The sequence below is a fragment of the Dendropsophus ebraccatus genome, chromosome 1 (assembly GCF_027789765.1).
Source record: "Dendropsophus ebraccatus isolate aDenEbr1 chromosome 1, aDenEbr1.pat, whole genome shotgun sequence".
Classification (NCBI taxonomy): domain Eukaryota; kingdom Metazoa; phylum Chordata; class Amphibia; order Anura; family Hylidae; genus Dendropsophus; species Dendropsophus ebraccatus.
In genome coordinates, this window is record NC_091454.1 from 56,756,440 (window position 1) to 56,768,920 (window position 12,481).

Below are 12,481 nucleotides of genomic sequence, written 5' to 3' on the forward strand. Positions count from 1 at the left end.
AATGATAAAGCCCGTACTCACCACTGTTGGTGACACCAGGAAGTTCCTGCTCAGCCAATCAGTGGCTGAGGCAGGTCACAGCTGCAGCCAGGGCACCACTGGAATGGCAGCAGCAGGGGCTCACATAAGGTGAGTACAGACTTTATAATTTTTTTTTTAGCCTTCCAATAGCAATTGAGACATAAAATTAGTTCTTGGACACTGTGTCACTCTTTAGGTGTCATTATATATATATATTTTCTTTTTGCGATGGATGCAACAATCCATCTCTTCTGGAGTAAGCTGTAGCTCTTGTTATTTGTGATGTTCAGTATACTGTTTATATGACAACATCTCTCCTGAGACGTAACACAAGCTGTACTGTTATTTGAAACCAGACTATTGTACATGCTGAATGAAGTATACCGGTGTACATGTAATTATCCTTCAATAAAATATGTTAAAAAAAACAGCAACAAAAACCTATGCACATCAAAGGATCTTTCTCTAAAAGTAGCAGGAGGATACAAAGGCTGTTTACACTGCATAAAGTCACTGTATTCTGCTATTGCAAAGTGCTACCTTTATAGACTGACAAAACAATTGGCCGTAGTTTGCTGACAATACCAGGGATAACAGCTACAGGGAATCTTGAGTCCCTTGCATCACTCTCCGTAATAACAATTGCTCCCACGTGTAAAGCCTATTTAGATCACATACAATGTACACTAACATTCACAACACTGTATACTGACTCACCAAGCAGTACTTGTTTCCATTAGTCAAAAAGTCAGCAGCAATTAATTCATCATTACACGTGTTCAATATCTGAATGGGGTCTCCAGACTGTTCATACCTGTATATGTACACAGATCCCTAAATAAATACAGAGAAAATGTAAAAATCATTACTCCAAGAGTATTGCTACCCTGTAACTTAATGTCCAACCCTTTAATGAAACTTGTTGTACCCTAATGATAAGGGGTTAGTACCCTAAAACAGCAGTCTACAGATGGGTTACTGGCTTGGCTAATATCCATGCTCCTGCTGCAAAGCTCTGTTCACATACTGACTAACAGGGTGGAAAGCGCTTAATAGCATACATTTTCCCTATGGAGCATTTCCTGTTAGGGTAGTTTCACACGTACCGTATTGCTGCGTATTTATCGCTGCGTTTTTATCACTGCGTGTTTGGTGCGATTTTTACATGCGAATTTTGATTTTAAAATGAAAATCATGTGAAAATCAAAACTTGCATGTAAAAATCTCACCAAACACGCAGCGATAAAAACGCAGCGATAAATATGCAGCGTTAAATATGCAGCGATACGTTACGTGTAAAGCTACCCTTAGGGTAGCTTCACACGTACCAGATGCGCAGCGGATTTCATGCTGCAAGTTTGCAGCGAAATCCGCTGCAGATCCAGGTAGTGTGAAGGTCGATGGGGTTACATATCCGCAGCGGAATTTTCATTCCACTGCGGATATGTAACCTGTCCCCTAACTGCCCGCTGCTCAACGCCCCAAGCCCAGAGCATACATTACCTGCTCGGCGCCGCGGCTGTGTGAAGCTCCCAGCTCCCCTCGATCCCCATCAGCAAATCAGTGCATGGCAGTGCATGGGGACCGACGGGAGCCTCACTGCAGCCGTGGCACCGAGCAGGTAATGTATGCTCCGGGCTAGGGGTGTTGAGCAGCGGGAAGTTAAAGGGGGCAGGTTACATATCCGCGGATATGTAACCCCATAGACCTTCACACTACATGGATTTGCAGCGGATTTCGCTGCAAACTCACAGCGTTAAATCCGCTTGAAATCCGGTACGTGTAAAGGCACCCTAAGGGTGGTATGACATGGGACGATTTTTCAGCAATTAATGATAAATGATCTCAAACGACCGCCATGGCAAACAACGTTAAATTGTTCACTCTATTCCACAGGATGATGATCATTACTTATGGTCGATCTTGCGCTAGTCCTTTCCTAGCAGATAGACTAGAGAATGCCCGAACGACGTGTTATTACACCGAAAGATGTTCCAACGATTTGTAAACAATCAACAATGAAAATAGTGTAACGCCCGGAGTAGTGGATCCACTGGACCGGCACCAGCGATGGCACAAACCTCACCAGGAAGCGGAGTCTAAGGGGCCGCTGGTTTTCACCAGAGCCCGCCGCAAGGCGGGATGGACTTGCTGCGGCAGGCGACCCCCAGGTCGCTACCCCTGGCTTGGTTGCTGGTGTCGGCAGGCGAGGCGTGGCAGGAGATGGCACAGGCAATAGTCTGCAGATGAGAGAGCACGTGACAGGCTGGACACGGGAACAGGTGGAGTGACAGGGGAACAGGAACCAGGAACAGGGACTTGGGACCAGGTAACGGACAGGACACAGGAACAACAGGGAGCTGGGCCAAACGCTATGGGAAGCATGTAGAGGCTCCAACCCAGGGGACAGGGCATGCTGGGATTTATAGGGAAGTGATTAGGTGCAACTACCAATTAGGAGCGCACTGCCCCTTTAAATCTGAGACAGCCGGCGCGGGCGCGCCCTAGGAGGCGGGGCCGCGCGCGCCGGCCGGCACAGCGGGAGACAGGAGCGTGGAGAGGTGAGGCGCCCCCCGGGGCCGAGGTGATAGCAGCGCCGGGTCCCCGACTCTGGACACCGGCTGCTGCATGGGGCAGGAAGCGGTCGCGGCGGCGGCCCGGAACGCGGGACGCTGCCGCGGCTGTGACAGTACCCCCCCCCTTTGGCCTCCCCCTCTTTCTTGCCTGCAGATGGCACAGGAAGCCACAAAGTCTTTGACATCTTGAAACAGACTGGACCACCAGTAGTGGCGAGAGATCCGTTGGCCGGTCTTACGGACTCCAGGGTGCCCGGCCTCCAACGAGGAATGACCCCACTTCAAAATACCTCTTCGAAGCGCAGGGTGAACATGAGTCTTTCCGGGGGGTACTCTCCGAAGCGAGGAGGTGACGACTGGTGCTAGGCGATCAGGCGGTAAAACATGGCAGGGGACTGTGGGTCTGTGGACGAGGACCTTCTGTAAGTTCTCCCGGTGGTGACAGGACACGACCTTAGTCTTGGGTACGGAGAGAGGGTACACCTCGGCAGAGAAGGCATCCGCCGAGTCTTGGTCTTCTGCCGGTAGGTCGGGTAGAGGCTTGGCTGGGACAGGAAACGACATAGTACACTTGGTCTGAGGTGACCTGAGACACTGGTTGGAACAGTCCTGACCCCAACTGAGAATCTCCCCGGTTCTCCAGTCCAGTTGAGGGGCATGTTCTTGCAGCCACGGGAGTCCCAGGAGGACCGCGGGGGAAGAATGGGGCAGGACGTAGAAGGATATCTCTTCTTGATGTAAAGGACCCACCTGGAGGACTAAAGGTGCGGTCTGGTAGTACACACGGTCGGTAAGAATTTCGCCTGTGACCGAGGAGATAGTCAGGGGCCTGGCTAGTCGGGTCACGGGTAGCCGCCATCTTTGGACCAATGTTGCCGCAATAAAACTGCCTGCTGACCCAGAATCGAGGAAGGCAGTAGTCTGATGATTTTGTCCTGAGGGAGTCCGGATGGAAACTGGCATAGACAGACTTGGAATGGTGGCATTCACACCTAGGGACACCTGTCCCACCGGACCTAGGTGCGAGCATTTTCCGGATGTTTGGGGACGTAGGGGACATCCCAGCCGGAAGTGATCGGAACCACCGCAATAGAGACAGAGATTCTGCTCCAGGCGCCGGATTCTTTCATCAGGCGTCAGGTGAGCCCGTTCCACCTGCATAGGAATCTCAGGAGAGGGTTGGGACATCGAAAGGTCAGGATTCTGGAAAACTGGCGCCAGCTGGGGATGGCGACGGGAACGGGTTAGTAAATGTTCATGCCGAACCTCCTCCTCCCTCTCCGAAAAACGAGTATCAACTCGGGTGGCCAGTAGAATGAGTTCGTTCAGGGAGGTAGGCAGGTCTCGGGCAGCGAGCACGTCTCTCACACGACTAGACAGGCCCTTCTTGAAGGTAGCCAATAGGGCGGCCTCGTTCCAGTCCAATTCGGCTGCCAGGGTGCGGAACTGGATGGCGTAGTCACCAACAGAGGAGCTGCCTTGAGAGAGATTGAGGAGAGCAGTCTCGGCTGAAGAAGCACGGGCAGGTTCCTCAAAGACGGAGCGAAACTCAAATAGGAAGGCCCGGAGATTGGCAGCAACTGGATCATCACGGTCCCACAGTGGCGTGGCCCAGGCCAGGGCTCTACCTTCTAATAGGCTGATGATGAAAGCCACTTTAGAGCGCTCGGTGGAAAACTGACTACTCAAAAGTTCAATGTGCATGGTGCACTGAGTCAAGAATCCTCTGCACAACTTAGAGTCCCCAGAGTACTTGCTTGGGAGGGCCAGTCGGAGTGAAGAAGAAGCGTCAGGAGGTGGTGTGCGCTGGGCAGTAGTCTGCTGCTGTAAGGCGGCAGTGAGTTGCTGGATCTGCTGTGACTGTTTCTGGATTTGTTGCGCCTGCTGAGTGACCACTCTGGCGACGTCACGGAGATCGGGCACCTCGCCGGGATCCATGGTTGGAGCCTACTGTAACGCCCGGAGTAGTGGATCCACTGGACCGGCACCAGCGATGGCACAAACCTCACCAGGAAGCGGAGTCTAAGGGGCCGCTGGTTTTCACCAGAGCCCGCCGCAAGGCGGGATGGACTTGCTGCGGCAGGCGACCCCCAGGTCGCTACCCCTGGCTTGGTTGCTGGTGTCGGCAGGCGAGGCGTGGCAGGAGATGGCACAGGCAATAGTCTGCAGATGAGAGAGCACGTGACAGGCTGGACACGGGAACAGGTGGAGTGACAGGGGAACAGGAACCAGGAACAGGGACTTGGGACCAGGTAACGGACAGGACACAGGAACAACAGGGAGCTGGGCCAAACGCTATGGGAAGCATGTAGAGGCTCCAACCCAGGGGACAGGGCATGCTGGGATTTATAGGGAAGTGATTAGGTGCAACTACCAATTAGGAGCGCACTGCCCCTTTAAATCTGAGACAGCCGGCGCGCGCGCGCCCTAGGAGGCGGGGACGCGCGCGCCGGCCGGCACAGCGGGAGACAGGAGCGTGGAGAGGTGAGGCGCCCCCCGGGGCCGAGGTGATAGCAGCGCCGGGTCCCCGACTCTGGACACCGGCTGCTGCATGGGGCAGGAAGCGGTCGCGGCTGTGACAAATAGGTCCAGATTCTATCAAACGATCAACAGTTTCTCTTTGGTTGTTTAATCGTTGCCTGCTATTATGCTGCGTTTACATAATTACATAATTCGCCCAACCGTTTTTAAGATCGCTTAAGCCCATCTTTCACATAGGATGAATCTTTGAAAGACTATTTACACAAATAAGAAACAGTAGTCCCACCCAGGATGAAGAAAAAGATGGCTTCTCCAATCAGAAAAAAACTGTAGTTGGGAGAGTACAAGAGGCTCCTGTTGAGGGACTGCAGGTAAGGCTGGGTTCACACTGTGTTTTTAGCATACGTTTAACAGATGCGTTTTTTTTAACAGACAAAAAAAATAGTGTCAGCAACGTTTTTGTGTCCGTAAAAAAAAAACATCCGTTTTGATCCGTTTTTTTTTTTTATAATGGAAGTCAAAGGAAAAACGGATCAAAACGGATGCACACAAATGCATCCGTTTTTGCAATCTGTTTTTCATCCATTTTTGAAATTGGATTGCAAAAACACAGTGTGAACCAAGCCTAAAAATCTTGCAAATTATAAGGAATTATTAAAAATATACATAGTAAAATTGTATATAATGCCCCTTTATATTGGTACTGGTTGATGCAATCCTGCCCTGAAGCTACAGAGATCACTGGGCCTACCTGATGATGACTACCATCTGACTGAAGATGAACAGAACACCTGTTTTGTGTGAACACAACTAAATGACCAAAGATTTGTTGTGACAGTAAATCTCAGATGTGGACTCATACCTTCTGTGTTGCAATAGAAAGCACCTTGTGATCTGGAGAAAGACTGATGCTCTCAATAGGCTCCTTTGAATTCCAACATTCTTTCATTTTTAACTCTGAACCTTTTATGGAGCATAACCATAAAATGCCATCCTAAATATCAATGAGAATATTAGTAACAATAGCATTCATATTCATATTCAGCAAAGTTTTGTGAAATGCAACAACACCACTAGATTAGCCTACTGAAAATGGGCAGTATAGAAAGGTAAATCTTGTAGATCTATTCACAAAAACTAAAGGCTAATCCATGAAAAAATTATTCCTTTTAGTATCGTGAACCTCTATATATAGTGTAAAGTGTATCCCAGTGATTGTAAAAAAAAAAATCGATTACAAACTACTTGTACACCTCAGTGCAATAACTATTACATCTCAATGTATGACCAGCAGGAAGAAATGTGCATTGATTGACAATATAGAGATCTGTGAGACTATGTGCACACCTGGTATGTGCACATTGAGGAAAAGGCGAGGAATTTGAAGCGGAATCCACTCTTATTTTCCACTTGAAATTCCTCCCGTAAAATATAAACACAGAATTTTTAAGCAGAATTTTCTGCCACGGATTCTGCTACAGGAATCTTATAGAAGTCAATGGGGCTTGAATTCTGCCCAAATTCTGCTCCTATTCTGCCAGAGCTGAATAAGGGTGCATTCACACAACGGAATCCGCACAGAGACTAAGAATCTCAGTGAGTTGGATTAGGAATTTTACTTCTAGTCCACACAGCAGACACTGTGGGGGAGATTTATCAAACATGGTGTAAAGTGAAACTGGCTCAGTTGCCCCCTAGCAACTAATCAGATTCCATCTTTCATTCCTCACAGACTTTTTGGAAAATGAAAGGTGGACCATGTTTGATAAATCTCCCCCTATGTGAATCACAAGGAAGCTTAGCAGGGACTAGCGCCAGCTGAATCAGGTGAAAAGAAATACACACACACAATACACAACTAATGGTCCGTTTACACAAAGCAATAATTCGCCCAATCGATCATTTAATGATTTTGAGGCAACAATTTGGTTTTGATAATGATCAGCGTTTAGACGAATAAATCATTAGAAAACTCGTTATTGCGATAGTTTTTAAGATCGCTTAAGCCCATCTCACACATAGGGTGAATCTTTGAAAGACTGTTTATACGAAGCGATCTGCGAATTTTTAACGAACGACCAACGACAATCTGGGAACATGTTGAAAGATCACAATGAACAATTTCTTCTTGTCGCTTGATCGTTAGCTGTGTTTACATGAGCCGATTATTGCTCAAATGAGAAAATTCGAACGATAATCGTTCAGTGCTAGAGATGAGCGAACCGGGTTTGGGTTCGAGTCGATCTGAACCCGAACGATCAGCATTTATTAGTGGCGACTGCTGAACTTGGATAAAGCTCTAAGGTTGTCTGGAAAACATGGATACAGCCAATGACTATATCCATGATTTCCACATAGTCTTAGGGCTTTATCCAACTTCAGCAGCCACTGCTAATCAAATGACGAAAGTTCGGGTCCGGATCGACTTGAGCATGCTCCATAACTGTTGCTAATTTCATTATTGTGAGGGGATTTGGAGTCCTACTTGCACCACGGGTACTGCTCCCTGGTAAATCATCTAACTTAGATTTGATCAAGGCTAGATTTTTTACTGATATATACTATCTTATTAGGGACTAGATAAGTACTTTGTGTTTTCAATTCAGCATTGGGACTGTAAAAGTAAAAAGACAGTAAAAGACTATCTATACAAATGTGAAATAAAGTCTTACACTTCCGCCTATGTATAGCTCATCCCTGTGTAGTGCCATCGTTTTTATGTTTCCGTCATATAAAGCTGCTCTGGGTGAATATCCTGGAAAAATAAATTAAATCTATTATTGGATAATACTATTTAATTAAGCTGCAAGACAATAGTAGTGTCCTTAGTACAGAGAAATTAGTGAATAGAAAAATAGACTTTATCTTTTCTATGAAAGCACCCAATGCAGATCCTAATTCAGGAAGAATGAAATATGATCTAGATGGAACCAGTTAAAGGGCATCCACCAGTTTTACTGTATTTTTTGCTTTATAAGATGAACCTGACTATAAGACGCATCCCTGGTGTAGTCAACTGAAAACAGGAAAAAAAAATTCATGTTTCCTCTCCTGTCCAGCACTGATCTCACTGATTAGTGCTGTGCAGAAGAGGAAATTTGGTGTCCCACCACAGATGCTGATATGGGTTACACCCTTCGCAAAAGTCTGTACTCAAGGGGTAATATAGCAGTACCAAAGTTTTACCACTAGATGTTATGGCTAGATATTGCACAGCTGTAGAAGCTAAAGGGTTATTTTTTCTTATGTGTCACATGGATCTGTACACCAATGAGAGTTCTTTCTTGTTCTCTCCTATCATCTTTCTCTTTACATCTTTCACACATACTCCTCACCCACTCACAGCACAGCTTACATGCGCTGTAGGAAGGAAGTCACATGGGTGGAGGAAGTGTAGGGTCTTTCTACTTTGGATCCTGTAGGGGAAGGACGCAAGCTAGAACGCTCCCTGCAGCAGTCAAGTTGGGCCCTGGCTCCTGCCAGTATCCCCCAGTATTAGTTGGGTAATACGTAGGAAACAAAGCTGAGGGCACTCACCGGTTTTGTCTTCTTTATTTCATCATAGATAAAACTTGTGGGTACAAATCACGAGGAGGAAGACGCCATAGTACTACAAACACAACATACACATGACAGCCATTTCGCACGCATGCGCGCTTCCTCAGGTCTGATCTCAGATCTCCTCTGATCTGAGGAAGCGCGCATGCGCGCGAAATAGCCGTCATGTGTATGTTGTGTTTGTAGTACTATGGCGTCTGCCGCCTCATGATTTGTACACACAAGTTTTATCTATGATGAAATAAAGAAGAATTGCACAAAACCGGAGAGTGCCCTCAGCTTTGTTTCCTAAGTATTACCCATTTATCGAGTTTTGTACAAGAGGTGTACCCCGGTGCGAACCATTTGCTAGTCCCGACTGAATCCTGGGCCTGATCTATCCATCTCTCTTCGGAAGCAGTGCCGGTGAAAATCTTCAAACTTAGTGACCCCAGTATTAGTTGTGATACAGACGTTGAGACCTAGACATGCTAGACCTAGACACAGTTTTCCCTCAAGCAACACTACTAAATACTATGCAGTGTTAAGTCACTACTAGAGAGGACAGGTCAGGGATCATCTCAACTCACACAGAGAACCAGAAGGAACACAGTGCAGGACAGTATCCATAAAAAGTAAAGGAACTGATCTGGTTAGAGCAAAGTTGCTAGAAGCCTATGCACTCTATCTCGCAGCACGGGTGTAAGCAGGGAACCCTCAGCATTCTGCTCATCCCAGGTAACAAGGTCTGGGGCTTGTGTCAACCTCTAGGACGGATCGCTCGACACTGGTGGGCAATAGGTGGTGCAAAGACCAAAACACGGGCACAAGTATTCTCTCTATTTTCAAGTATTCTACTTCTTCTACCTCTGAAGTTCCAGCAGAGCACAGTACTACTTGGATTGGGACTCTCTCGACATTCTCCTCTCTACTCTTCTGCACTTTCTACCTATATCAAGGCATATCAAGGCAAAGCTGTATTACCTGCTTCCTGTATCAAGTATCTTCACAGTAAACAAGATCATATTTATTTTATCGGGACTCTGTGGTTCTTCACCAAACACCTACACAGTAAACACACCTTCCTTGGGTCATCTCCCCTTTCTATGGGTGGCAATGCCAATAGTGGGTGGGTCACTACTCCACTCCGGACCACCGTGATAGTTGCCCAAGGGACCCTCGGACAACCCGGCAGGTCACTGTTCACAGGGGACAAGTCTTATCTAGCCCACCTAAACTAAAAGCAGGTGTGCAAGCATACCCGTGTGCCCAAACTGCACTGGCGTCACAACAAAATTTCCAAGGACAGAGCTGTACCTTGGCCAACCACTACACCAGTGGAGTCACACTGCTCCATCTCACTAGTGACCGGCTGTCTGCCACCACACACCAGCGGGGCAGCGTACTATCCCACCAGCTACGCCGAGCAGCCGCAGCATAGCACCACAGAAACATGATTTTTTTTCCCTACCCCGCAGGAAGAGGGAGAAGACAGTTCACCCAGTTCACCCAACAGAGCTGAATCAGCACTGTCCCTAATCATTAGGGAAGGTGTCAGGGCGGTCTGGCACACCCCTGGTTTAGAAAACTGAAAACAGGAGAATAATTTCATGTTACATAATACACACCCAGGTCTGCTACATAAAAATACCCACAGACAAACAAAATGCTACTACACCAGTACAGACACACTCACCTCTGCTACATCTTCATACACAAACAGCTCTGCTACATACATAGATACACACACAGCTCTGCTACATACATTCAGACAGAAAAAGACAGACACACAAATTTAATACAGATTGTCCCTAATTACTGTACATATAGGGAGCCTGTGTCCCAGTTGTGTGACTAATCACATTCTGGGTAGGTTCCTATGGGGCTTCTGTATGTAGGAATGTGGAGGTGATGCACATCATATCCAGATTCCTCTATAGCCCAGCACTGATCTCACTGATCAGTACCCTGCAGGAAGAGTGAGAAGACACTGCACCCAGTTCACCCAGCAGTTGAGCACAGCGCTGAATCAGCACTGTGCCCTATGATTACTGAAGGAGTCAGAGTGGTCTGACAAATGTCGGGGCGCTCTGTCTCCAGATTATAAGACACAGGCGCTTTGTAGCAAGACATCCAGGCCTATCTTAAACATATTTAATGAATTAGACATGACAACATTATGTGGCAGAGAGTTCCAGTCTCAATACTCTGTCTGTGCTATATACATTACCAGCTGTAGACGGCTCGGTCAAGTTTAGAATAGTCATTTTCTGTGTCTCAGGGTTCACAGACAGTAGCTGTCCTCCTTGACAACCAACAAACAAATTGGATGTCGAGCTCCAGCAGTGGGTACTGGGTTTGACAACAGGTTTTCTTTGTTCTTTTGGCTTAAATGCATAAAATAGACACACTGTTAGAAAATGATGCGTTATGGTGATGGCCATGAATATACACTACCGTTCAAAAGTTTGGGGTCACATTGAAATGTCCTTATTTTTGAAGGAAAAGCACTGTACTTTTCAATGAAGATAACTTTAAACTAGTCCTAACTTTAAACAAATACACTCTATACATTGCTAGTGTGGTAAATGACTATTCTAGCTGCAAATGTCTGGTGGTTTTTGGTGCAATATCTACATATGTGTATAGAGGCCCATTTCCAGCAACTATCACTCCAGTGTTCTAATGGTACAATGTGTTTGCTCATTGGCTCAGAAGGCTAATTGATGATTAGAAAACCCTTGTGCAATCATGTTCACACATCTGAAAACAGTCTAGCTTGTTACAGAAGCTACAAAACTGACCTTCCTTTGAGCAGATTGTGTTTCTGGAGCATCACATTTGTGGGGTCAATTAAACTCTCAAAATGGCCAGAAAAAGAGAACTTTCATCTGAAACTCGACAGTCTATTCTTGTTCTTAGAAATGAAGGCTATTCCATGCGAGAAATTGCTAAGAAATCGAAGATTTCCAACAACGGTGTGTACTACTCCGTTCAGAGGACAGCACAAACAGGCTCTAACCAGAGTAGAAAAAGAAGTGGGAGGCTGCGTTGCACAACTAAGCAAGAAGATAAGCACATTAGTCTCTAGTTTGAGAAACAGACGCCTCACAGGTCCCCAACTGGCATCTTCATTAAATAGTACCTGCAAAACACCAGTGTCAACATCTACAGTGAAGAGGCGGCTGCGGGATTTTGGGCTTCAGGGCAGAGTGGCAAAGAAAAAGCCATATCTGAGACTGGCCAATAAAAGAAAAAGATTAAGATGGACAAAAGAACACAGACATTGGACAGAGGAATCCAAAAAGCAAACAATACTATAGCACTCCTCTTTACAGACTATCCAGTCTTTAAATAGTAGAGAAACTTTGTAAATTAAAGATGCAACAGTTACCAACCCCGGTGTCCAAACAGGGTCAAAAACAGTCCAAGTATCAAAAAGGTAACAGCATCTCACAAGGTATACTTGAAAAAGACCATTGCGGTTGAAACGTTGTATCTGTGCCATGCTGGAATAAATTACTTACCTTTTTATCTACCTCCGCCTTGTGAGATGCTGTTACCTTTTTGATAATTGGACAGAGGAAGACTGGAAAAAAGTGTTGTGGACGGATTAATCCAAGTTTGAGGTGTTTGGATCACGAAGAAGAACGTTTGTGAGACGCAGAACAAATGAAAAGATGCTGGAAGAATGCCTGACGCCATCTGTTAAGCATGGTGGAGGTAATGTGATGGTCTGGGGTTGCTTTAGTGCTGGTAAGGTGGGAGATTTGTACAGGGTAAGGCTATCACTCAATTTTGCAACGCCATGCCATACCCAGTGGACAGCGCTTGATTGGAGCCAATTTCATCCTACAACAGGATAA

General features: G+C 46.4%; 1 protein-coding gene across 2 annotated transcripts in view; it reads right to left on the minus strand.

Moving 5' to 3' along the window:
- The window catches only part of CFAP43 (cilia and flagella associated protein 43), a 64,626-nt gene that overhangs the window by 34,306 nt on the left and 17,839 nt on the right, over nucleotides 1–12,481 (minus strand). For both annotated transcript variants that reach the window (XM_069971396.1, XM_069971403.1), the window contains 4 exons: nucleotides 10,846–11,002; nucleotides 7,751–7,833; nucleotides 5,941–6,072; nucleotides 739–855 (listed from right to left, as the gene is read on the minus strand). In XM_069971396.1, coding sequence (XP_069827497.1) covers nucleotides 739–855; nucleotides 5,941–6,072; nucleotides 7,751–7,833; nucleotides 10,846–11,002 — 489 coding nt within the window. The remainder of the gene's footprint in view (nucleotides 1–738; nucleotides 856–5,940; nucleotides 6,073–7,750; nucleotides 7,834–10,845; nucleotides 11,003–12,481) is intronic.